At 30.3% G+C, this 27,207-nt stretch overlaps 2 protein-coding genes, 1 long non-coding RNA gene and 1 pseudogene across 5 annotated transcripts in view; 1 reads left to right on the top strand and 3 right to left on the bottom strand.

Moving 5' to 3' along the window:
* LOC145960420 (fatty acid synthase-like) overlaps positions 1–5,853 on the bottom strand; it is a 29,806-nt pseudogene extending 23,953 nt beyond the window's left edge. The window contains exon 1 of the transcript XR_014435351.1: positions 5,682–5,853. The product of XR_014435351.1 is annotated as a fatty acid synthase-like (transcript). The remainder of the gene's footprint in view (positions 1–5,681) is intronic.
* A 10,854-nt stretch (positions 5,854–16,707) lies between these two features.
* On the top strand, positions 16,708–19,210 carry LOC145960671 (uncharacterized). The gene is made up of 5 exons (XM_083080288.1): positions 16,708–16,814; positions 16,915–17,193; positions 17,379–17,611; positions 18,024–18,208; positions 18,326–19,210. Exons 2-5 carry the CDS (start codon positions 16,923–16,925, stop codon positions 19,086–19,088), a joined length of 1,452 nt encoding a protein of 483 aa, XP_082936414.1. The 5' UTR covers positions 16,708–16,814; positions 16,915–16,922; the 3' UTR covers positions 19,089–19,210.
* Positions 19,211–20,006: 796 nt separating this feature from the next.
* LOC145960699 (uncharacterized) lies at positions 20,007–21,529 on the bottom strand. Its single transcript, XM_083080340.1, has 2 exons — positions 21,418–21,529; positions 20,007–21,252 (listed from the first exon to the last, which is right to left on the bottom strand). The coding sequence occupies exons 1-2, from the start codon at positions 21,494–21,496 to the stop codon at positions 20,177–20,179; spliced, it is 1,155 nt and encodes a 384-aa protein (XP_082936466.1). The 5' UTR covers positions 21,497–21,529; the 3' UTR covers positions 20,007–20,176.
* Positions 21,530–21,886: 357 nt separating this feature from the next.
* Positions 21,887–23,168, bottom strand: LOC145961006 (uncharacterized). 2 transcript variants are annotated; one of them, XR_014435515.1, is made up of 4 exons: positions 23,129–23,168; positions 22,327–22,494; positions 22,034–22,255; positions 21,887–21,925 (listed from the first exon to the last, which is right to left on the bottom strand). It is a non-coding gene; the product is annotated as an uncharacterized LOC145961006 (long non-coding RNA). The 2 variants fall into 2 exon arrangements; XR_014435514.1 differs by lacking the exon at positions 23,129–23,168 and having other exon boundaries at positions 22,327–22,555.
* Positions 23,169–27,207: the final 4,039 nt, after the last annotated feature.

Raw genomic sequence — 27,207 nt, 5'->3', positions numbered from 1 at the left:
TAAATTTAAATTGTATTAAATGTATTTAAAATAATTATTTTTTGATATAACAGCTAAAATAGAAGGTTTATGAAAAAAATGCATATAACTTTTCTTGTAGAGTTTTTCAGCGGCTTTATTTTTTGCTTAAAATTTTTTTTCTCAAATCAATATTTTCAGAGATAAAAAGCATTAAAATTGTGAAATTCTTTTACTAACAACTTTTTAACGAACAGTGAGCGACGGCTAAAACCTTTTGGATGTTACTCAGGGCAGTGACCTTGACAACATATGTCAAGGTCAAGGTAATCGAGGCAGGCTCCCTTCATCGGCATATTTACCAAGGGATGTTTTGAGCTTCGCAAATGGAGCTCGAATAGCAGCAAATTTCAGAAGAAATTCATAGGCATGAATAGCGCGCAAACTGAAATACAACTAAACAAGAATTATAGCAAGCAAACATTAGGGTTAACTTGGCGAGTCAAGGATGACATCCTAACGTATAGCGTAGACTTGCCAAGCAACAAGCAAGTTACAAAACGCAATATACTTTCTATAGCATCAATGATTTTCGATCCATTAGGCCTTTTAGCACCATACACTATAATAGTAAAAATTCTAATCCAAAGCCTATGGTTGGAGAAATTATCCTGGGATGAAAGCCTACCGTCAATCTGCATTGTAGATGGATACAATATTACAAGCAATTTAAGTCGCTCAGCAATCTCCCAATTCCAAGGCAAGCCACGCCACCAAACACAGTGGAAATACAAATACACGGATTTGCTGATGCTTCTAAGAGCGCTTACGGAGCTTGTGTCTACATTCGTGCCGTTGACAACGAAACAAAAATTCACATTAACCTATTATGCGCCAAGACTAAAGTCGCACCCTTGAAGACTCAAACGATTCCTCGCCTGGAACTCTGCGCGGCGTTGATGCTCGCTAGATTGATTTCAACTGTTGAATGCGCTTTGGACACTAATATCAATTCTGTCACTTATTGGAGCGATTCCACTATAGTCCTGGGCTGGTTAAATGCTCAGCCAAACGGCCTGCCAGTTTTCGAATCCAATCGTGTGGCATGTATACAGGAATTGAGTAATGGTAGAATATGGCGTCATGTGCCTACGGATCAGAATCCCGCTGATTTACTCTCTCGTGGAGCACATCTTCAAGAACTAAATTCGTCCGCACTCTGGTGGCACGGACCTGCCTTCTTAAAAGAGGATCCTCGATGTTGGCCTGATCGATTATCGTGTGCAATAAACACGCAGCCAGCGAAATTTGTTTTAGCAACAACGAATTTACAGAATAGCATCTTCGACGAGTTTCTTCTGCGTCACTCTGCTCTTTCGAAAGTGGTGAGAATATTGGCGTACTGTATTCAATTCATAAACAAGCTAAAATAAAAAAAGTATGAAGCTGGAACATCAATTATTCAGCATCGTAAAAGCGATGATGTTTCTGATAAAACACGTGCAAAGATCAAGCTTTGATAAGGAGATAGTGATGATACAACAGGGCATTAGTCTGACGAAAATGCCAATAGCCTCATTAAATCCGTTCCTCGACGAAAGTGGCATTATAAGAGTTGGAGGACGATTAGGTAATTCAGAATTCGAAAAGGGCAAGAAGCATCCGATTCTCTTACCGGGAAATCACAGAGATATTTACGGAGAGCTTATTTTTTGAGAAGCACAAGCAATTATTACATGTAGGGCCTCAAGCACTTTTAGCGTCCATTCGGGAACGATTTTGGCCTTTAAGAGATAGAATTTTAGCTCGTAAGATCGTTAAATCTTGTACATACTGTTTTCGAGCTAATCCTAGACCAATGCAGCATATCATAGGTCATCTTCCCTCCGCTAGAGTTACAACCACATTTCCCTTTAAAACTACGGGCGTCGATTATGCGGGGCCTTTTCAAATAAAAGATCGCAAAGGAAGGGGTTGTAAAATATCAAAATGTTACATTTGCTTATTCATTTGCTTTGCTACCAAAGCCATGCACTTGAGCTCGTTTCAGATTTGACAGCGGAGGCATTTTTAGCAACGTTGAGACGTTTCGTATCGCGCAGAGGAAAACCGGCACAGATTTATTCTGATAACGGTAAAAACTTTGTTGGTGGAAACAACGCTCTCAAAGAGTTAAATAAATTTTTGAGCGAAGAAGCAAACGTCATAAATGAAGCGATGGCAGAGCAGAGCAGTTCAGATCGAGGCCATTTTAAACTCTCGTCCACTAACTCCTCTTTCCTCTGATCGAAATGATTTTTCCCCCCTAACCCTCGCTCATTTTCTCATTGGACGGCGATTCGACTGTGTCATTGACCCGAGCTTACAGTATATTAAGGAATCTCGATTATCTATTTGGCAAAGATTGCAGCAAATTCAACAAAACCTGTGGGAGCGATGGAACAAGGAATACATATCGGAGCTACAACAGCGAACCAAGTGGCGGTCTCCATTTCCCACTGTGCCACGAGATGCACTTGTTTGGATCAAGGAGGACAATCTTCCACCGTTTAAGTGGAAACTGGGAAGAATTGAAAACACATATACCGGCACGGATGGCATTGCAAGAGTTGCGTCAATACGCACAGCTTCAAGCGTCATTCGTCGCGCCTTCACAAAATTATGTCCACTACCCTTGGAAGTGAAAGCTGACTCACAAGTTTGACGTCATATATTTAAAATATTTAAGTTAAAGATCTCTTATGAAATCATAACCAAAGACACTAACCAAAGATAGTAATATGCGATATAGATTATTTCTAGTATTCAACTATTATTATTCGATCAATTAGTATTGTAAGTTTGTTTGCATATTTAATGTGTCATACTAAGTTTTGTTCTTTCTTTCAAAAAATTTTCATGTTAGATAAAGGTAACCCTTTAATATATATATGGAGGGGTATTATGTTAAGTACTTTAATAATTAAGGATAACTACATGATAATTAGTTATGGGCCCGTGATCGCATACGGCGCTACATGTGCGCGACTACAGCGACATACGCGTTCTTGTCAACTAACTAATGACTAAGAAAGGAAAAGGACACGTGCCTCACTACGCAAGAATTAAGTGAAATCCAGCGTAATTCAAAACCTTTTAAACTTAGAGAAGTGGCTCAGCTCATTTACGATCCCGATATTCGCGATTACGTTCATAACACATATATAAAATATACTTATCCATATATATATATATATATATATATATATATATATGTTTTCTTATTCTTATATAATCTCTGTCTGTATACATATACAGGGTGTCAGTGAAATTTTCGCCCTCACGAAGTAAGGAGGTAGATTGGCTCAAATTAAGAAGGAAGGACTTTTACTGTTTTGTGATATTCGCAATAATTAACGAAAAATTAAATAAAGAATATCGGCCAATCTGCGTGAGTAGAAGCGTGAGTAGAAGCGCGCGGCGACGAGAGTCGTCCCACTGTAATCTTATACTAGGCGCGCGGCGAAGCGGTGGGCGGATCGCTCTCCGAGACATGATGGTGGCGTACGATATATCGCAATACCGCGCCGAAAAATGACCCGTTTTTTAGTGGCGAGAAAATGATGCGCTATCATTTCCACACCACCTTGCGGTAGATAGCATGGTGCGCTTTTTTTATAGTGGTTTCCCCCATAGGCCTATTCCACTCTCAATTTAATGCGAAAATCAAAATGCCGTTAATTACCGTACGCTGAATGTATCGTAAATGTAAAAAATTGATGATGACAGTACCTTCACAAAAATTGATTGGTTGAAAATCCCTCGATAAAATGTGTTGCACACGTTGGTAATGATACGAGCGTAATCCGTTACACGTAAAGCGTGATGTACCGCGTATCGCGAAAAATCAAATTCATGTGCCACACGACGCACGCTAGTTCCAGGATTTTCATAAAATGCTTCAAGAATTCTTTCTTCATCTCGTACACGAAGACGCACTGCTGGACCGGTTATTCCGATATTATGCACGATGCCCAGTTTCACATAATTATTGCACAACTCGTAAAACTGTACGTTCACTTGGCATTCGTGCACGCCCGGAAAATCATTCCACGTAAATTACGGCCGCGCGATAAGTATTTTCTCCCGCTAGCCCGTATGCCACAATCATATCCGTATATTCCTGCAGAGTACATTTCATTTTCACTATTAATTTACTACGCGAACACAAGATTTTTACTAAAACCGTTTGAGCTCTCGCAGGCTGTTGCCAGAGTGCATACGCCAGCAGCACGCAACTACAGCTGAGCGGACATGCGAGTGTAAGCGTACGTGTGAGCTCGGCGCCTGCGCATTATGATTACACTCACATGTCCGCTCAGCTGTAGTTGCATGCTGCTGGCGTATGCACTCTGACAACAGCCTGCGAGAGCTGAGACGGTTTTAGTAAAAATCATGTGTTCGCGTAGTAAATTAACAGTGAAAATGAAGTGTACTCTGCAGGAATATACGGATATGATTGTGGCATACAGGCTAGTGGGAGAAAATACTTATCGTGCGGCCGCAATTTACGTGGGATGATTTCCCGGGCGTGCACGAAAACCAAGTGGACGTACAATTTTACGTGTTGTGCAATAATTATGTGAAACTGGGTGTCGTGCATAATATCGGGATAACCGGTCCAGCAGTGCATCTTCGTGTACGAGATGAAGAAAGGATTCTGGAAGCATTTTATGAAAATCCTGGAACTAGCGTGCGTCATGTGGCACACAAATTTGGTTTTTCGCGATACGCAGTACATCACGCTTTACGTGTAATGGATTACGTCCGTATCATTACCAACGTGTGTAACACATTTTATCGAAGGATCTTCAACCACGGATCAATTTTTGTGAAGGTACTGTCATCATCAATTTTTTATATTTACGATACATTCAGCGTACAGTAACGGCATTTTGAACAATTTTCACAAATATTTAAATTGAGAGTGGAATAGGCCTATGGAGGAAACCACTATAAAAAAAGCGCACCATGCTATCTACCGCAAGGTGGTGTGGAAATGATAGCGCATCATTTTCTCGCCACTAAAAGGACGGGTCATTTTTCGGCGCGGTATTGCGATATATCGCACGCCACCATCATGTCTCGGAGAGCGATCCGCCCATCGCTTCGCCGCGCGCCTAGTATAAGATTACAGTGGGACGACTCTCGTCGCCGTGCGCTTCTACTCACGCAGATTGGCCGATATTCTTTATTTAATTTTTCGTTAATTATTGCGAATATCACAAAACAGTATAAGTCCTTCTTTCTTAATTTGAGCCAATCTACCTCCTTACTTCGTGTGGGCAAAAATTTCCCTGACACCCTGTAGAAAAAATAATAAACAGAATAATCGATGAATAATTGAAAGAATAATTTTTTCATTGTTTCTTTTAGAAAAAATGAGATTTGAAGAAATAAAAAGAAGTTCCCACATATATAGTCAACTTTTTCTTTTTCTTTTTACATAATTATATGTAGATCACTTTTCCTTAATTCTTTTAATTTTATTTATTTTTTATGTAAAAATTATAATTATTTTTAAAATTATTTTTCATTTTTGTATATAGAAATAGAGATTTACAAGAAAATAAAAACTGGATCAATATATTTCATATATACTTTAATTAATTTTATTTATTATATATTATTGTGTAGACATTTTTCCCGAGACAGAAAAAAAATTTGAAAAAATATATCATTACAGTTGGTCCAGCGTTGGTGATCTTCCGAACCAAGATTCATTTTATTGAAAAGATTGTCCTGAAATTCTTTTATATTATCAGAATTAGGAAATCGTCCAGCGATACCAGAGATAACTATTTCTTCCTCTGCATTAACGCTGACATATGGATTGAACCGTTTATTATTATTCATTTTCTACAAATTCTAATAAATCTGAAAAAAGATATTAGGATTTTATTTAGAATTATTCAGATTTTATTCAGAATTATATAAGTGTTACGTCCCTGATGTTCGTGATCGTCAAGTCGGCATTGAACATCTGGTCTTTGTCAAGGGTTGTTGAAAAGAGAAGAACAGCTGAGTTGAGAGATAGCTGTCAAGCTATCCGGACGCGTTTACGAATCGTTATCGTATTTTAGAAAGACAGAGAGTGAAATTTATAGTTGTCATATAGAAATAATCTTCGAAATAATTTACTCAAAAATTGAAAAAGAATATATACAGAAAAGTGCAAAAAAAGAATTTGTACTCACCACATTCAAAAATTAAAAAAAAATTTTTTATAAAACTAGCAGCGCGCGGCGATTCTAATAAAAACACAACTTTATAAAACTGACTATTACAATAGCTGCCTCATATCATAGAGCAAAACGTGTCTTACTATTAAATCAGATATGAATGTATAACCTGTGTAACAATTCAATATACAGGGTTTGTCAAAAGTGTGGAAACCCCTAAATATCTCACAAACGGTGCATTTCAGAAAAAAATATTTCAGGCAAAAGTTGTTTGGTTTCAAAGGGGCCATAAGACGGTACCATTGGTTTGACCTTGAAGAGTCATTTGAAGGTCACGTGAAGGTCACTTCAATTTTTTTAAATGGAACACCCTATATATTTTTGCACACTCTTGTAGCTTATCTCGAGAGCTTTCCAAAACACTATAATTAAGTACCTTTTCGTTAAGTACTTTTTGAGTTATGAGGCTTGAAATAATTTCTTAATTTTACATAAACCGTAAAATATCTTGTAAAATATTCATTTTTCGATTATCTTACCTTAATATTTTTATGTACAAAATAATGAGAGGAATCAATTGGTGTAAAGAAAACACATAGTTGTATTTAAGAAAAAATATGAAATTGTTAATTGCAAATTACATATTTTTTCTTCAAAACAACTATGTGTTTTCTTTACACCAATTGATTCCTCTCATTATTTTGTACTTAAAAGTATTAAGGTAAGATAATCGAAAAATGAATATTTTACAAGATATTTTACGGTTTATGTAAAATTAAGAAATTATTTCAAGCCTCATAACTCAAAAAGTACTTAACGAAAAGGTACTTAATTATAGTGTTTTGGAAAGCTCTCGAGATAAGCTACAAGAGTGTGCAAAAATATATAGGGTGTTCCATTTAAAAAAATTGAAGTGACCTTCACGTGACCTTCAAATGACTCTTCAAGGTCAAACCAATGGTACCTTCTTATGGCCCCTTTAAAACCAAACAACTTTTGCCTGAAACATTTTTTTCTAAAATGCACCTCTTGTGAGATATTTAGGGGTTTCCACACTTTTGACAAACCTTGTATAAGCTTCAGAATACTAATAATTTGATCGGAAAATATGTGGATTGTATAATCAGTATAATTTTACAATTAAAATGAACAACACGTGCATTATGTCACAAAGTTCAATGGATGCACAAAGTAGAACTGCGTATTTAAAATATGTTAATGTTTTAAACGCGGTTTAAAAAATATACTAGTGCGATTATTGCGATGTACTAATTTGCGGTTTTTAGAAAATATATTTAAATACGAGATGAATTTTTTATTCAAATTCATATGTACAGTTGTAAAATATAAAGTTTCAAAAAATATGTAAACTTATTATAAATAATAATAGAATTTTATAAAGTAAAACACCCTTTTGAAATTCACAGCAGTCAAAATTAATTTTCTACATTAAATAATGAAATATTAATTAAATAATATTTCTGATAAAAATTTTATTGCATATTTAGTTTCTAGTAGCTGTACAGCTTTAAAAAGATATTTTTTAAATTTGATAAATTAAATTTATTCATTCTTTTTTATTATTTTCGAATAAAAATATAAAAACTTAAAAGTATTTAATGCAAAAGATAGATCTATTTGTACACATACATGTCTGATAATAATTATATCACCTTTCCTGTGCAGAAAGTGGATCAAATCAAATAAGGAAGTTCTCTACCGTTTTGTATGATTTTTAAAATAATTAATGAGAAATTAATTAATAAAAATCCACGCGAGAATAGATGCGTGACGAAAAGAGATATTCCAAGACATGTTACGCAATTGCTAAACGCAATACATAATTAAATTTAATTATTAATTGAGTATTGATTGTTTGATTATTAATCCCAATGTTTAATGGTACGAAAATTCCTGTTCAGTCCAAAACTACTCTATCTACAGATGAGAGATATGGTTATTATCAAACATCACATATATATAATTATACGTACTTATAATTAAGAAGATAGTAAGGCTCTAAATGTAAATATACAAATATTAAGATATCAAATACGATAAGAGCCAAACGCAGGTGATCGTGCGACAGTTTCACAGAAAAATAATTTGTCTGTGAAACTGATATTTGTGCACAGCGCACGGATTTATCTTGGTTAAACCAAGTAAAATTTAAAATCTCAATTCGAGATCCTTATAATACCCCTCTAACCCCCCAAAGAAGTTATAGGCGAGAAAAATAACAGGCCGAAAGTCAATGAATCGGGAATCGAACCCAAGTCTTGTTGTTCACACCGGCGTGAAAGAGGTGTAATTAGCAATAGATATTTATATTCGGGCGAGAGAGCTGTCAGGTCGTGGGGTCTGAATAGCTCAGTGGTAAGAGTAGTCGTCCGCCAAGCGAAAGACTCGGGTTCGATTCCCGATTCAGCGACTTTCGGCCTGTTATTTTCCTCGCCTATAACTTCTTTGGGGGGTTAGAGGGGTATTATAAGAATCTCGAATTGAGATTTTAAATTTTACTTGGTTTAACCAAGATAAATCCGTGCCCTGTGCACAAATATCAGTTTTACAGACAAATTATTTTTCTGTGAAACTGTCGCACAATCACCCGCGTTTGGCTCTTATCGCATTTGATATCTTAATATTTGTATATATACGTACTTATCTTAACGCTTAACAGCGTTTGCCCTTTTCATTTTTCAAGACAGAATTATGCAATATAAATTATACATTTCATATTTAAATCAATATATTATACGTAAATTTAAAGTTCATCGGAACATTATCGCAGAATTGTGAATATTTAATTAGATCAAAGTAAATACAACAGTATAATTGTGTTATATTATTTTATACTTTCATTACATTGTAATATTATTTTATACTTATTATGTCCTAAGTGTGTTCTATTATTTGGATGAAAGGCGCATTTTTTGTTCAAACTGGCGTGAAAAATGAACAATATAAAATATAAATTTATATCTTACATATATTTTTTTATATTAGAACATTACAAAACGCACGCCATTTAATTTTTTTACTACGTAATATAATATAAGAAAAATACACGGAAAAAAATTTGCTGAAACAGCTAAAAATTTTGATAGCTCAGCAAATCTACAGCCAAGATACATTGACAACTAGTCTTCTGTGTTACAGTAATCAAGTTTCAAAGCTCTATAAAATAATGATTATAACTGAAAATAGGATAATATTATATAGCAAAGGCGACTTTTTAATTAATTTAATTCAAAATATGGTTTAGATTTCCAATAATGTATACTTGTCGAAGTAACATAGGTTTTTGCTTTATTAAAATTTGATATATTAACGATCTTTATTATAGCAAAGGATTAATTGTTTTACCAATATAATATAAGAAAGCTAAAACAATAATACTTATTAAAAATTTTAATTTATTTCTATTTTTTTTTAAATATAAGAAATAAAATATAATAAAATACTTCTCTAATAATACATATATATGTATATATATATACAGGGTGTCAGGAAATGTTTCGCAGTCCCGAAGTGTGAAGATTGGTTCAAATTAAGAAGGAAGGTCTTCTATTGTTTTGCGATATTTGCAATGATTAACGAAAAATTAATTAAAGAAGATCGGCCAATGCGCGTGGCTAGAAGCGCGCGGCGCCGATCTTCTTTAATTAATTTTTCGTTAATTATTGCAAATATCGCAAAACAGTACAAGACCTTCCTTCTTAATTTGAACCAATCTTCATTATTTGGTACACGTCCAATGTAAGTTTCATTTGATAGATATAAGAATTTTCTAAAAATTTTATATATATTAGGAGTATAACTAACAAGTTCCCGCCCCTCATAATTAGATGGCTCCAGCTGCAAATGTAGTAAAGTTAGGCATTTGTCAATAAAATTGAGTGCGCAAAAATTCATTTTTTGTGAAAGAAATATTTTTTTAATTTGAGTTAATTTTCGATTTAAAATGGAACATGATAAGTTGTTTTTTCGACATGTACTTCTTTACTACTTTAATTTAAATAAAACTTATGTTCATAAACAATACGGACCACAAAATGTTTGTCAAAATATCTTCGCGTGTCATCATTTGTGTGATAATAATTATGCCGCGCGCGTGTCTATTTATGGTTTCGATTACACAGGTCTACAAAAAATGGGGTCATGATTGTTGTTGGGCAGCTGAGGGTCATTTCCGAAGTAATTTTCTGCGTAGAATCCGAATCCGAGGTCAGAATTGGCCCATCACGTCAGGATTTTGAGATATTTGAGGTTATATACTCGAAAAATGGCTTTTTGGGTTACTTTTGAGGTTATGTACAGAACGCACAAAATTTTTTAGCTCTTTTCTTTTAATTGCATCATTTAGTACTACTCTTTCCCTTCAAAATGAGCTGTCGAATGGTCATCTACGATTTTTCCTTGCAAAGTTACGGCCATTTTAAGATGACATGATGAATTCCAAACCCTGCGCCGTTATAGCCCACCAACCTCATGAGCATTCACATTAAACCTGTAAACTTTGAACTATAAACCCGAAAACCTGGACTGAAAACTGTATATATGGGTTTGATGGAGAATCTGAAATCAGATTCCAGATCAGCGACCCCAAAAATCCATGTTTTCAGTTCTCAGTTCAAATTTGAGCAAAATTAAAATTTTTGTCCACCATATTGGATCCGCCATCTTGAATTTTCAAAATCTGATTTCAGATTCTCCATCAAACCTTGGCTTCCAAAATACTTGATTATGTTACAATTTAGAAACATTTGACACACTAAAATTAGTTAAAAAAATATTGTAACATAATTTATCATATTATATATACAGGGTGTTTCATTTTAATCCGACCAGTCGAATATCTCGAAAACCAAGCCCGGGAGAGAAAAATATTTCAGACAAAAGTTGTTTGGTTTCGAGGGGGCCATAAGATGGTATCATTGGTTTGACCTTGAAGAGTCATTTGAAGGTCACGTGAAGGTCACTTCAATTTTTTTAAATGGAACACCCTATATATTTTTGCACACTCTTGTAGCTTATCTCGAGAGCTTTCCAAAACACTATCATTAAGTACCTTTTCGTTAAGTACTTTTTGAGTTATGAGGGTTGAAATAATTTCTTAATTTTACATAAACCGTAAAATATCTTGTAAAATATTCACTTTTCGATTATCTTACCTTAATACTTTTATGTACAAAATAATGAGAGGAATCAATTGGTGTAAAAAAAACACATAGTTGTTTTTAAGAAAAAATATGGAATTGTTAATTGCAAATTACATATTTTTTCTTCAAAACAACTATGTGTTTTCTTTACACCAATTGATTCCTCTCATTATTTTGTACGTAAAAGTATTAAGGTAAGATAAAAAAATAAGATAAAAATTTTAAATAATTCTCAATCGAAAAATGAATATTTTACTAGATATTTTACGGTTTATGTAGAATTAAGAAATTATTTCAAGCCTCATAACTCAAAAAGTACTTAACGAAAAGGTACTTAATTATAGTGTTTTGGAAAGCTCTCGATGTCAGCTACAAGAATGTGCAAAAATATATAGGGTATTCCATTTAAGAAATTTAAGGTGACCTTTATGTGACCTTCAAATGACTGTTCAAGGTCAAATTATTGTCACCATCTTATGGCCCCCTCGAAACCAAACAACTTTTGTCTGAAATATTTTTCTCTCCCGGGCTTGGTTTTCGAGATATTCGACTGGTCGGATTAAAATGAAACACCCTGTATATATATATATATATATATATATATATATATATATATATATATGTTACAATATTTTTTTAAATATAAAATTTTTCTAATATATATATGTACATATATATATTAGAAAAATTTTATATTTTATTTATAACTTTAAATTTAGACGGGCCATCAGAGCTAAACGCGGATGGTAGTGCGTAATTTCAACGAGAATTAAGTTCTCGTTGAAACTTATTTGTGTGCACGGGGCACAAATTTTCTTGGTACGATACCAAGCAAATTTTAAATAATTCTCAATTTGAGAAATTATTTAATTATTATCCCTCTTTTCCCCCCTGTAGTGTTGTAGGCGAGAAAAATATTGGGCCGAAAGTCGCTGAATCGGGAATCGAACCCGAGTCTTTCGCTTGCCGAGCGACTGCTCTTACCACTGAGCTATTCAGACCCTTCAACTCGATACTTCTCGGTCGCCTACAAATATATATTAAATTAGGAAATAACGCCATCTTTCGCCAGCGTGAATTTTAAAATAATTTAGCTCTGATGGCCCGTCTAAATTTAAAGTTTATGTTTTAATATACGGAGCCTAATTTCTTATAGTTATTTTATTTATAATTAAATCTATATTTTAGAAGCATTTTCACATTTAAAAAAGAAAATATTTATAAAGATTAATAAGAGAATTTCGTAATTACATTTACTACATTTGTACAAATAATTAAATAATTAAAAGCAATCTATTAATTATTTTACAACTTTTTATACTTTTTGTCTATACATCTGTACTCCTATATAAGTATACAGCGTGTCCCGAAACTAACGCTTGGTATTTTAAAGGCAGATTCTCTGGCCAATTTAAAAACGATTTTTCCTCAGCGAAAATGTCGCAGCACTAATAGTTTTCGAGTTATAAACGATTGAAAATAAAGGGTTTTTCGCAAACTAAGGCTTATGGGAATAAAATATTAATAAAGTCACATTCTTTAGTTAATTTTAGGTAGAGTTTACTTTAAGAATTTTAATTTAAGGCTTAGTTAGAAAGATACATGATGACAAAAATTGGGAATATGCAAAAAATAATGATCTTCCTCGACATTTTCGCTAAAGAAAAATCGTTTTTAAATTGGCCAGAGAATCTGCCTTTAAAATATCAAGCATTAGTTTCGGGACACCCTGTATATTTAGTTTATATCTATGTATATAAAAGATTTTGAAACTGCTGAATATAAATTTGATGTCAAAATTAATAAATTTAAAATAGCTGAGATTTTTAATAAGTATATATTTTTTCTTTTATATTAATTATTATTTACTTAATAATTAATTTATTAATTTAATCATTGTTTATTGATTATATTATTGTGTGACAATTTTATCAATTAATTAGTTTATTAATTCTTTTGCTTTTTGATTGATATCCAAGAAACATTTATTACTGTCAAGAATTGATAAGTTGTTATTTACAAAGGTTGGATTTAATTTCCTATTTAATTCTTCTATTTAATTTTCGATTTAATTTTTTCACTGTATATTAAATTATGAGAAAAATGAAAATCATATGACTTTGACATATTGTGGAAATCGTAATCATGAGTAACTTATTAAATTTTATCAATTTATGAATATAAATGCGTACAAAGCGAAGTTTAGATTGATAATGAAAGATTTAATATTGAATTCAGTTAGATATTATTATGCATACGCATACTTAACAAACAAACAGATATTTAAATAAGATATTTAAAATTTAAAAAGTGAATATATAAGTTGAGAAGGATTTTACACGGATTTAAAAGTTTTTAAGATTTATCCGACATTCTGGTGCTTATAAGAAATGTATGCATGACGAGATCTATATAATTATATCAATATAAGTTTGTAACTTTTTGCGTAAAGAAAACTTTCGCATCACCCGAGACTTTTCTGTACAAAATGAAATTTATAATTTTATGATTCCATGCAGATTTGTAACTTTTTGCGCAAAGTAGTTTATAATCGTGAAGTAATATAATTTTGTATTATTTGGTGTTTCCAAATTTAAATAGCAAAAAATAAAATAGCTTTCAAGCGAATAACGTAAATTTCACTTTATGCTAAAAATTGAAGATTTATATCGATTATATCTAGTATATAATTGTAAACGTCATTTCGTATTGAAAATATCAAACGATGTGAATGAATCTTGTTTCGAATGAACAATAAAAGTAAGTTTTTTTGCTTTATCTTTGCTTATCCTTGTTTCATGTAGATGATTGCAAATTTACATATGTTGCTATAGATTTATGGTGCATTATGACCGGTAAAGAACATTTAGTAGTAAATATCATATATTATAAAAATCATATATTTAATCGCGAACGGAACGGAATAATTTGAGAATTATTATTGAAAAAATTGAATATTTACTTAATTAGCGGTGGCGTGATTTTCGCAGAGAAGATTAAAGTGTATCGTATTTAGCACGGTAGTATGTTGAATATAAAAAATTCCGAATAGGAGACTTTGCACTCCTTGGTACATTGGACTTTTTTATCGCATAAACTCAGTCGCGTGATAATGATATTGCATAATAATTTTTATATTATTCTTTGTATGTGAAATTATAGCGTTTAAATAAAAGAGTCAAAACTATCTTATATGGAACACGCTCAAATATGTCACATAGTAATATTCAATAGACAAGACGACAATATAGGCATACACATTCTTTTTCGACTTATTTCAGTTACAAATAATTGATAAATGAGAAAACTAAACAAACATAGAGACATTGAAAAAACATAGATGAGTGAACAAGTATCACGGAAGAATATATTAAGGTAATAGTAAGGCAATTAGTATACTTTAGAGACTATAGATAGTTAGCGACTATATAAATAAATATTTTTATTCCTTGAACCATAATAAAAAAATCATGAATACCGATTTTCAAATGCTCATCTCCTAGGGTGCCTTCCGTTTCACGCATTGAGCGCATAGTTCGCAATCAGTGTGATGCGAGCATTAATATCGTTCCGTTTCTATTAATGCGCAAATATAGTCTTGGAAACGGAATGACTTTTGATGCGTTTAATGTGAAACAGTATGGCTGCTATCGAAGTAAATGACACACACATGTATCACATGTGTATATACACGAGGTTGTTAACTCTCTGCGCATGCTCGCATTAACTTCTTCGGGTCCAACCTGTAGTAGCTGATGCGCTGGAAGTGGGGGGATTCTAGGAAATTCTATGCGCTATCAATGCGCGCATTAAATGAAACGGAATAGTTTTCTCTGCAGCTTATGCGTTTTATGCGTGAAACGGAAGGCACCTCTTATTTCATAATATAATCATATACAAACACATATGTATGTAGAATGAGTTTTCAAAATTCAAAATTCAAAAAGTAATTTTATAATCTTTATTTTGCATGTTATGCAAATTCTAATTTGATCTTTAACGTTGTTTAGCATCTTTTTGAATTATAATCATGCGCGATTGTATCGTATTGCAAGCTGTATTATGAATACAAATTTTTGCTACTATATCGCATTGAAAAGAAAGAATGAATAGCAATTTTTTATGCGCCATAATATTTCGCGTATAACTTTTGCACATGATTCACATGAACCGTATTCGCGCAATTAGTCATGTACCATTAATAGATTACAGTAATCAGGCTGCATAATGAATTATATTCGGCAAAACCTTAAAAGCAAAGATAAAAAGCCTTCAAAATCAAGTATGTATATTACAAAAAACATCATCAGTAATTAATAAACTTTTCAATGATCACCAATTAAAAATTTTAACTGGAAAATATCGAAAAATTTTGAACTAGTGCGATAATACATTGGTAAAAGCATATCTGTTAAAATTTGCTTGTGGCATTTTTGATTATAAAGAATTATTACATCAACATCATCCTTTACCGTCTCTTAGAAGTAAATTAGAAAACTGGAAATTTTTAAGCGAAACTCCTAACAAAATTTTTCATTTTTTGAAAATCGAAATTTCACAATTTTCAAACTTAATCAATAGAGATTGTTTAATTATTATGGATGAAATCAATATAACACCTGAATTGTGTTACGATAATTCTACCGGGACCTATGTAGGTAATGTCACATTACCTGAGCATGATACTACTGAGGTTGCGACACATGTACTTGTATTTATGCTAGTAGAAATAGCACAACGATAGAAACAAATCGTTGATTATTATTATACTAGCAAACATACAGACGGTAGTAAATTTAAACCACTTATATTAAAATTCATTGAAAAAGCCCATGAAATAGGATTTATGGCACGCCGTTTTACTTTTTAATAATATAAAAAATATTCTATTCAATATAAAAGTTTCAAAAAATAATTGTTTTAAGAAAATTGCGATTCTTATTAATAAATTAAAATTATGTCAGGACATAATAAAAATTCAGAATTATATTTATGTCCAGACATAATTTTAATTCATGGAATTATTATTATGTCGCAACATAATTTTATTTCCGCGAATTAAAATTATGTCACGACATAATTTTAATTTATCGTATCACTATGTGTTCCGACAATTTTAATTTATAGAATTATTATTATGTTGAAACATAATTTTAATTCATGAATTGTTTATATCGTGAAATAATAAAAATTCGATGAATTGAAATTGTCAGAACATAATAATAATACGATGAATTAAAATTATGTCATGGCAGAATAAAAATTCAAGGAATTAAAATTATGTCACGACATAATTTTAATTCGAGCTAGTAATTTTTAATTTTATAATATTGGCAGCAATGGGTAGCGACAACGCGCAGAATCAAATAGTGTATATATATAAACAGTTCTTTTTTTACATGTGCGTATGTGACTCACCCACGTGTTTTCCCACATAACCTCGGAAATATTGTTTGAAAAATAAAAAAAGCAGGTAAGTGAGTTCTTTGTTTATATTATTACATATAATAGTAAAGAATAGTTATATTTGCATTTATTACAAATTAGTAATAAAAAATTTATATTTTATCTAGCTACTAATATGGAAGAGAGAAATCAAGTAGAAATCCATGTAACAAGGACTCTTAGGCGAATTCGACAAATAATTGCTGACGCTATAAGATCTTATCAAAGTTCGAAAAATATAGAATATAGTCCACTGTACATGGCTAAGACAAATTTGAGGAGAATATCTACCAAAATATCAGTAAACACTTATAATAAACTTTTAGAAGCAATAGAGGCTTTATTTCTAATACGACGTGAAGAACATCAGCAAGAAAGCTATATTGCTCCTAGAATAAGATCGAACAGTTAGTATTTTTTATTATTATACAATTTTAATAAAATTTAGATAATAAGATTATAAATTAAGATTTAAAATAATAAGATTATAAACTATGTTCATTTAATTATAATAATATTATTTAATTATTTATTAAATTTAACTAAATATTAATTATATTAATTATATTTATTTAATTATTGTTATAAACAGGAAAAGGTCGTCCTGCTGTTCAGTTAAATGAAGAGCAATTGACTTTATTATACAATGAAGGGTATACTGCTATTAGTATGGCAAACCTCTTAGGTTGTTCAAGAAATATTATTTATAAAAAGTTATATGAATTAAATATGCCTATGCATGCACGATATTCACAAATATCAGATAATGAATTGAGAATAAAAATTGCACAAATTCATGAAGAACATCCAAGAGCTGGACATACAGTATTTATTCTCTCTCTCTCTCTCTCTCTCTCTCTCTCTCTCTCTCTTTCCCTCCCTCTGTTAAAAATTTTTAAATTATTCTTGTTAATAAAATTTTTTATTTTATTTAAACTGACAATCAAGTTTGATTGCAATATGCATTGACATGAGTAGGTGCTTTTCAAAGTCGGTTTACCAAACATTTTATAATGTGATTAAATAACAACCGTCAATATCTGAACTCACGTAAAAGAAATCACTTGATAAGAACCAAAACCGATGGTCGAAACGTCATGCATGTTATAATCAAACTTGATTGTCAATTTAGTCAGAAATAAAAAATTTTATTAATTTTTACACTGATGACTTACTTTTATATCATATTCTTGTTAATATATCTGGGAATAATTATAATAATAAGAATAAATTACAGATGATGCAGTCATATTTAAAGGCAGCAGGAATTTGTGTACAAAGAAATCGAATAAGAGAAATTTTGAATGCAATGGATCCAATTGGAACTGCGAGCAGATGGAGCCAGACGATTAAGAGAAGAACTTACAAAGTAGCCACACCAAATTCTTTATGGCACATGGATGCACATTTAAAACTTTCAAGGTATAATTTCTTTCTGTTATTTCTACAATACTAATGCTAATTATCTATTCTTTCTTATTCTTTTACACATTTATTATTTATAATTATTTATAGATATAATTATATTATAATTTATAGATGGGGTTTTGTGATTCATGGTTGCATCGATGGATATTCTAGATTAATAATATATTTAAATTGTGATACATCTATTCAAGCAGAACCTGTCATCAATTTCTTTGCGCATGCAGTAAATAGTTATGGTCTACCTTCACGAGTACGGTCAGATCATGGATATGAAAACCTTCTTGTGGCTGTTTTAATGAACACAATTCGCGGTATGCATAGAGGAAGCCATATAACTGGCAAATCTGTCCATAATCAAAGAATTGAAAGATTATGGGTAGATGTCTATAAAGAAGTGTGTGATTCAATTTATACTGAATTATATTCTTTAGAAGATCAGGGTTTATTAGATATTAAAAACATCATGCACAGATTTTGTATACAATATATTTATAAAAATGTTATTAATAAAAAGTTATCATCATTTCAATCTGCATGGAACGTTCATAGTCTGAGAACAGAAAATAATAAGTCTCCACGAAAACTGTGGTTGGAAGGAATATTAGAAAATTACAATACGACTTACACAGCAGTACGTGATATTTTTGATACCAATATGACTTTACGTGAAAAGCTTTCTGAGGCCTTACAAAATTTAGGGATCGATCTTTCCGCTTCTATTATAAATAATAACACGAGTCTCCCTTCTTCGTCTTTTAGTGCGATATTAGAAATAAGTGAAGAACAAAAATTACATCTAGAAAATATTATTAGTTTAGAAGAAAAATGTAATAAAGAAAAATATATACTATGTGTCAATTTATTAAATTCTTAATATATTATAATAAATATATTATATAATTTTATGTAAGTTAATGTACTTGAATATTATAATTTTTACTTTTAACGGATTTTTAGTTTTAGCTTTTGGTTATCATATTTAACATTGCATATTAATATTTGAACGCAACTACTATTTTTATTATATGAATTATTATATATGAATAAACTAATGTACGCAACTATTATATATAAATAAACCGATATATGAATAAACTTTGTTAACTTCATTAAATAGATATTGTTATTTAAAATTTTAGGGATTTACTTGTTGAACATTTTTGTGAAACAAAATTATTCTCTATCTTATACATTTTATTATAATATATTAGCACAATAAATTACAACAAGAAATTAAATAAAAAATATTGTTTTATTTCAAAAATAAAATTATTTTTATTTATAAAATTATAAATAAATAATTAAGTAGCTTCATATTTTAACAAAAAAATACATATTCAGTTTCTAAGTTATTATAATAAGAACAATTAAAGTTGTAATTTTAAACTTATTTAATTTTTAACATTGTAATAAAACAGAACTTATTAAACAAAAATCAAAATAAATTTTTTACATTTTACTTAGAATTGTCTATATAATTTTTTACGTCATAGAATTATGCATATATGTATTTATGTATAATGCATATATTGCATATATGCATTATGTATATATGAAATTAATATTATAATGTTATTGTTCAATAACAAATGTTAAAATTAATACTAAAACAATAAAATTAAATTAATTGCATAAGGAAAACAAAAATGTTGTTAATTCTAATTGCCATTTAAATTAATAAACGTTTTGTCAATATTAAATAAAACAAATAAATTGAAAAAAATGGTAAAGCAATTAATTAAATTATTGAGCATTATTTTATTTGTGTGTGTGTGTGTGTGTGTGCGTGCGCGCGCACGTTTGTGTAATTTTGAATACTTAAATTTTTAAGTACACTGCCCGTCAATAATTCGTTCCATTTGCCTAGATAATTTATATAAAATATGTAACATATCCTATATAAATTTGCTAGGGAAATGGAACGAATTAATGACGGGCAATATACATAATGACATTTGAATATTAGTACATTGTATATTCCATAGCTTCCTCACTATTTAAGCACATATTTAAATCATTCTTTAAGTCATCATAATTTGCATATGTTTTTGGCAATGTTATAGTATTAGTACATGTATTAAACATAGGTCTTTGACTTAATCCCACTGTATCATTAAATTTTACGTCAATATGCAATGGCATAACAAAAGATCCAGTAATTAAAAATATCAAGTTTGTTAATTTATCTTTGTCAAGACAGTGAATATACATGGTAAAATAATGTAATATATCATTTTCTTCATTTGTTAAATGAGGATCAGTTACTAAACAATTAACAATTTTTATAGCAGTAGGAGTCTGCATATCTAAAAAGACATCAAAATCGCAATTATTCCAAAAATTAGCATACTTTTCTGGTGATACACCTTGTCGAATTTTTGTAATCAATTTTTTAGGTTTCTCTATTAAAATTTCTGTAGCAATAATTTTTAATTGTTCTGACAATGTCTCGGAATTTGGTCTCGCAAAAAATCGATTTGTTTGAAAAAAATCTTGAATGGTCTCCTTTTCCTTTTCACTTAAAGATATAACATTTTTCAGAGCTTTTTTCAAAATCTTTCGTAAGTACGGATTTACATAACGTAATAGTTCTTGTAATAAAATATCAGAATTAATATCTCTTTCAGGCTTTGCAATTAACATTAATGTAATTCTTGATAATTTTGCAGGTATATTATTTGTCAAAAGTAACATATGCTGCAATATTCGTCCAATTATGACAAATTTGTCTAATTCATTTATTTTGCTTAGCTCCAAGTATGGAACTATACAATCCTCACCTCGAAAAAACATACTTTCGCATTTAATAAAAAAAATATTAAATAACTCTTTAGTAAGACCGCCTCCATCAAGACCTATCTCTCCAAGAAAAGTAACTTGCAAATTTTTGTTGATTATTTGCTCATCCATGTACATATTCATTAAATCATGAAAACAATGACTCCTTGATATTTGGATAGTGATAGTTTCTGCATTTTCTGGAAGAAACGGAAGTACTACAAAGCATTTCTCCACACTGTTAGTTTCCTCCTTAGTACCTTAAATTAATAATTTATTATTATTTTTTAAAGTCAAGTCGTCAAATATAACAAATAATGAAAATCTTTTTTTACGGTTATACAGAATATCCCTACATTACTAAATAATCTACATTATTAAATAAATAATGTAGATTAAAATATTAAATAATTATAATTACATACGTAATTGATCATCTTCCTCTTCCTCTTCTTCTTCCTCTTCATCTTTATCAAAATTATTTTCAATTGTTTGATATTGCATTGTTGTTGATCTTGACTGGCGAGCAATTGTTGTGCGTCGTGATATAGTTGAATTATTCAACGAAATTTGCTCTAATTCCAAATGATCAGAATCATTATCTTCCTGACACATATGAATTGAGGAATTTATAGAAGTATCACACATTTGTTTGAACGGAAAAAGAATTATCTTCAACAAGAGGCAAATCATTTGGAAAATCATTTAGAGGCAATATGACGATTTTGCTTTGAAGTAATTTCTTTTCCAAATCTGTTCCATCTTGAATGTCTTTTAAAAGAGTGATTTTCTTAGTTCTCTCTACTTTTCCCAATCGAAAGCCACACATTCTTAACAAATTTTGAATATGAGGATGAAAAAGTGAAACAATATCTGCTTTTATTTTATCAAATGAAGAATGTCTTGCTATTTCGAATGGCTGTTCAACTAAACCTAGAAATACAATTTTTTAATAATACAATTATTATTTAATATAAATACAATTCAATAATTATATAAATTGAATAATTCGATAAATAATAAATAATAATTAAACTATACCTAATCCTCTTTGCTTTAAAAATTTTAATTCTGTGTTAGATGGAAAAAAATCAGCATGTGCTAGTTTCATCAAAATCACTTTTCTTTTAAATGTTGCTTTTTTCTTTCTGCCTTTACATGGACTAGATATAACATTATTCCTTCTAAAACTTCTTCGAGTAGCTGTCACCAAAGATGAAAAGTCTTGTTCTTCTTGTGTTGATTCACTGCATGCACTAGTTGCTATCATCAACAAACGATTAGCAATTTCCCTTTCATCGGACATTTCAACTTGAATTTTCCAAAAAGCTTACTTTTAAGATTATTTTCCGAGTAATATTATTTTTGAGGTTATGTGGGCAAACGCGGGAAAGTTACACACGCCACATGTAAAAAAGAAACTTTATAGGCACTATTCGTCAGAGAGTTTGCGCGTTGTCGCTCCTCAGTGCTGCCAATATTGTAGACTAAAGAATCACCAGCTTGAATTAAAATTATGTCGCGATATAATAAAAATTCGAGGAATTAAAATTATGTCGCGATATAATAAAAATTCGAGGAATTAAAATTATGTCGCGATATAATAAAAATTCGAGGAATTAAAATTATGTCACGATATAATAATAATTCTATGAATTAAAATGATGTCTGGACATAAATATAATTGTGAATTTTTATTATGCTCCGACATAATTTTATTTTCATAAATTAATTTTCTTCAATCCTTCATAAATCTTGAAAACCTTGAAAATATAAAATAAAAATAAAATCTATAAAAATATATTAAATTATCTTTTTCAGCATAAAAATAACTTCACATAATAATTTAAAATACACACAATTTTAGATAATCTCAAAAAATAATTTATATATTACTTTTAAATGTTAATAAAAATGTGCACATTTTAAATGCAATACAATATAAATTACAAAATATAAAAGTAAGATTTACTTGCAATATTTTGACCATGTATAGTTTTAATGTGTGTATAAAAAAATGTGTTCTAATTTTTAATAATTTATTTACAAAATAAAAATATTTTGATTCTATGTAATAAAATTGAATTATATTTATGTCAGCACATAATAATAATGTCCTAAAATTCCTATCTTTACCTATACTGTTAAGGTAAAATTTACGTTTGACATCATTTTAAATAATTTTTTTTATGTGTCTACATAATAATAATGTTTCCAAATAGTTTCTTTATTAATTTAAAATAAAAAATTTATTTTTAATTTTGTACTTAAAATGTTTGCTATTAAAAAGTAAAACGGCGTACCATAAAATAGTTTCTTTATTAATTTAAAATAAAAAATTTATTTTTAATTTTGTACTTAAAATGTTTGCTATTAAAAAGTAAAACGGCGTGCCATAAGGATTAGATGTACGCTATTGTTTCAGACATAGGTTCCGCTAATCAAATCATGTGACGATCTTTTGGTGTAAATGCTGGTAAATACTTAATTGTTGTAAATAAATGCCAACATCCAATGGATGATAAACGCAATTTATATTTTTTTCATGATGTATGTCATTTAAAAATTTTAAATCTTTTAAAAATTTTAAAAAAGGTATGCTAAATAATGTAACCATAGTGATAATCGATCACCATGTAAAATTGTATACTTTGCCGACTAACATAGCCAGTTCGAAACATTTTAATGAATTGTTGAATACTCAGAAGGATACTGATCTAAAACTCGTACCAAAATTGAAACATGATTATTTAGTTAGGTACAAATACTTCCAAAGAATGAGAGTGAAAGGTGCTTCTCATGTTTTATTTCATGATGTAAGTATACAGCGTATTGATTTATTATCGATTTATTTATTCGTCACGTTTTCTCGCGAATTTTAAATCGCGATTTATTTTATAATTTAATCGTTGATTTACATCGAAGCTTGTTCTATTTTTTCACGTTTTGAATATTTCCTTTGATAATCTCTACGAATCTCTCTACTAATCTCTACTCCAATAATACTACTAATCATTTATATTTACATATATATTTATATATTGTATATATATATATATATATATATATATATATATATATATATATATATACAGTAAAATATTTACAGTAAAATTATTTACAGTAAAATATGTGACCCTTTTTCTGCAACACCCTGTATATATATATATATATATATATATATATATATATATATATATATATATATATACACACACAGGGTGAGCCATTTTAATTAACGCACGCAATTATTTCGGAAACAAAGCATTTTAGAGAAAAATGTTTCAGACAAAAGTTTTATGGTTTCGAGGGGGCCATAAGATGTTATCATTGGTTTGACCTTGAAGAGTTATTTGAAGGTCACATGAAGGTCACCTTCAATTTCTTAAATGGAACCTACTACTTGTCATTGCATATTCTTGTAGCTTATCTCGAGAGCTTTCCAAAACACTATAATTAAGTACTTTTTTGTTAAGTACTTTTTGAGTTATGAGGCTTGAAATAATTTCTTAATTTTACATAAACCGTAAAATATCTTGTAAAATATTCATTTTTCGATTATCTTACCTTAATACTTTTATGTACAAAATAATGAGAGGAATCAATTGGTGTAAAGAAAACACATAGTTGTTTTTAAGAAAAAATATGGAATTGTTAATTGCAAATTACATATTTTTTCTTCAAAACTATGTGTTTTTTTTACACCAGTTGATTCCTCTCATTATTTTGTACGTAAAAGAATTAAGGTAAGATAATCGAAAAATGAATATTTTACAAGATATTTTACGGTTTATGTAAAATTAAGAAATTATTTCAAGCCTCATAACTCAAAAAGTACTTAACGAAAAGGTACTTAATTATAGTGTTTTGGAAAGCTATCGAGATAAGCTACAAGAATATGCAATGACAAATAGTAGGTTCCGTTTAAGAAATTGAAGGTGACCTTCATGTGACCTTCAAATAACTCTTCAAGGTCAAACCAATGATACCATCTTATGGCCCCCTCGAAACCAAACAACTTTTGTCTGAAACATTTTTCTCTAAAATGCTTTGTTTCCGAAATAATTGCGTGCGTTAATTAAAATGGCTCACCTTGTATATACAGGGTGTTGCAAAAAAGGGTCACATATTTTGATAGCAGGTAGTATTGATCAAAACAAGAAGAAAAGGTCTAATTAACATGGGTCCTAAGACTAATATCTTCAAAGATACAAGCTATTTTGTTATTTGAGCTCTTTGTCATTTTCTTATTAGTCGTGTCATCTTTAGAATGTAATGAACAAAGGATGATGTGATTTGAAAGAGTTGCGTGATTCTCTAAGACGTAGGGCTGAAAGATGCGTGAGAGTGAATGGCAATCACATAGAGCACCTCCTCTAATGCTAAGTCAGCATTAAAATTTTTTGTTTTTTGTAAAAAAAGAGTTTTTATTTTGTTATCATACATTCAGTTTCTTTACTTCAGTTTTTTTATGGAAGATAAATGATTACATTTCATATTAAAATAAAAATTGTTTCTTTATCTCTCTTTGTTTATTTTTTTTTTTTAAGGCACCTAGAAAAAAGATATCCCCATTGTACCCCACTCTCCCCTACTCCTTTGTTCATTACATTCTAAAGATGACACGACTAATAAGAAAATGACAAAGAGCTCAAATAACAAAATAGCTTGTATCTTTGAAGATATTAGTCTTAGGACCCATGTTAATTAGACCTTTTCTTCTTGTTTTGATCAATACTACCTGCTATCAAAATATGTGACCCTTTCTTTTCAACACCCTGTATATATATATATATATATACAGGATGGTCCTCGTAACGGTCGCTACGATTTTTAAGGCACTTACAATAATCTAACAAAAAAAATGTTTCAAACAAAAGTTGTATGGCTTGAAGGGGACCATCAGATGGTGGCAATGATTTGACCTTGGAGAGTCATTTGAAGGTCACGTAAAGGTCACCGTCAATTTCTTAAATGGAACTCCCTATTTTTTATTGCATATTCTTGTAGCTTATCTCGAGGGCTTTCCAAAACACTATAACAAAATATTTTTTCCTGAAGTACTTTTTGAGTTATAAGGCTTGAAATCATTTCTTAATTTTACATAAACCGTAAAATATCTTGTAAAATATTCATTTTTCGATTATCTTACCTTAATACTTTTATGTACAAAATAATGAGAGGAATCAATTAGTGTAAAGAAAACACATAATTGTTTCAAAGAAAAAGTATGTAATTTGCAATTAACAATTACATATTTTTTTTAAAAACAACTGTATGTTTTCTTTACACCAATTGATTACTCTCATTATTTTGTACATAAAAGTATTAAGGTAAGATAATCGAAAAATGAATATTTTACTAGATATTTTATGGTTTATATAAAATTAAGAAATTATTTCAAGCCTCATAACTCGAAAAGTACTCAATGAAGAAATACTTTATTTATAGTGTTTTGGAAAGCTCTCGAAATAAGCTACAAGAATAAGTAATAAAAAGTAGGGGTCCCATTTAAAAAATTCTAGGTGACCTTGCTCTGACCTTGGCGACGCCACCCAAGATTAAACTCATAGCGCCAGTAAATAGATCATTTGAAATCCTACAACTTTGGTTCGAAACATTTTTCTCAGAAACGTTTCGTTTTCGAGATATTTGAGCGTTTCCAGACTTTTCTATCACCCTGTATATATATTACCTTGTATAAGATTTTTAAGCGCCCGATGTTCTACGATATCCATTGGAGACATTGTCTCTATAACGAAGGAAATAATGAGATCATCTGCAACTTGTTGACTATTGCGAGAAAGTGCGCTGCTTAGAGGAAACTGCCGCGGCTTCTTCTGCATTGTGGTTGTAATAGTACCAGATACTCCAGGTTTAGATTGTACATTATTATTATCGATGTTATAAGGCCTTTTCCGTGGATTCTTGCACTGCTTATCTTTATATTCCTTGTATTCCTGTATGGAGTGACCTTTCGTCTGCATACAAAGAAAAAAGTTGATCGTCGCTTGATAAAACGTTGTAATTTAACCAGGAAATTCATTAATGAACATCCAAATTTACTAATTACTAAAGCTGATAAAGGTAATGTTACGGTTGCGTTAGATCGGGTTAATTACGTAGAAAAAATGGAAACTTTATTATCTGATAATAGTACTTACATTGTTATGAACAAGGATCCAGTTAGGAAGATTACTAACGAGTTAAAAAAT

This window comes from Camponotus vicinus, unplaced genomic scaffold, assembly GCF_025532165.1.
Source record: "Camponotus vicinus isolate PSW18456_S1 unplaced genomic scaffold, iyCamVici1.0 SCAF_10, whole genome shotgun sequence".
Classification (NCBI taxonomy): Eukaryota; Metazoa; Arthropoda; class Insecta; order Hymenoptera; family Formicidae; genus Camponotus; species Camponotus vicinus.
The sequence above is the reverse complement of the archived record's forward strand: the minus strand, read 5'-3'. Positions and strand labels throughout refer to the sequence as shown.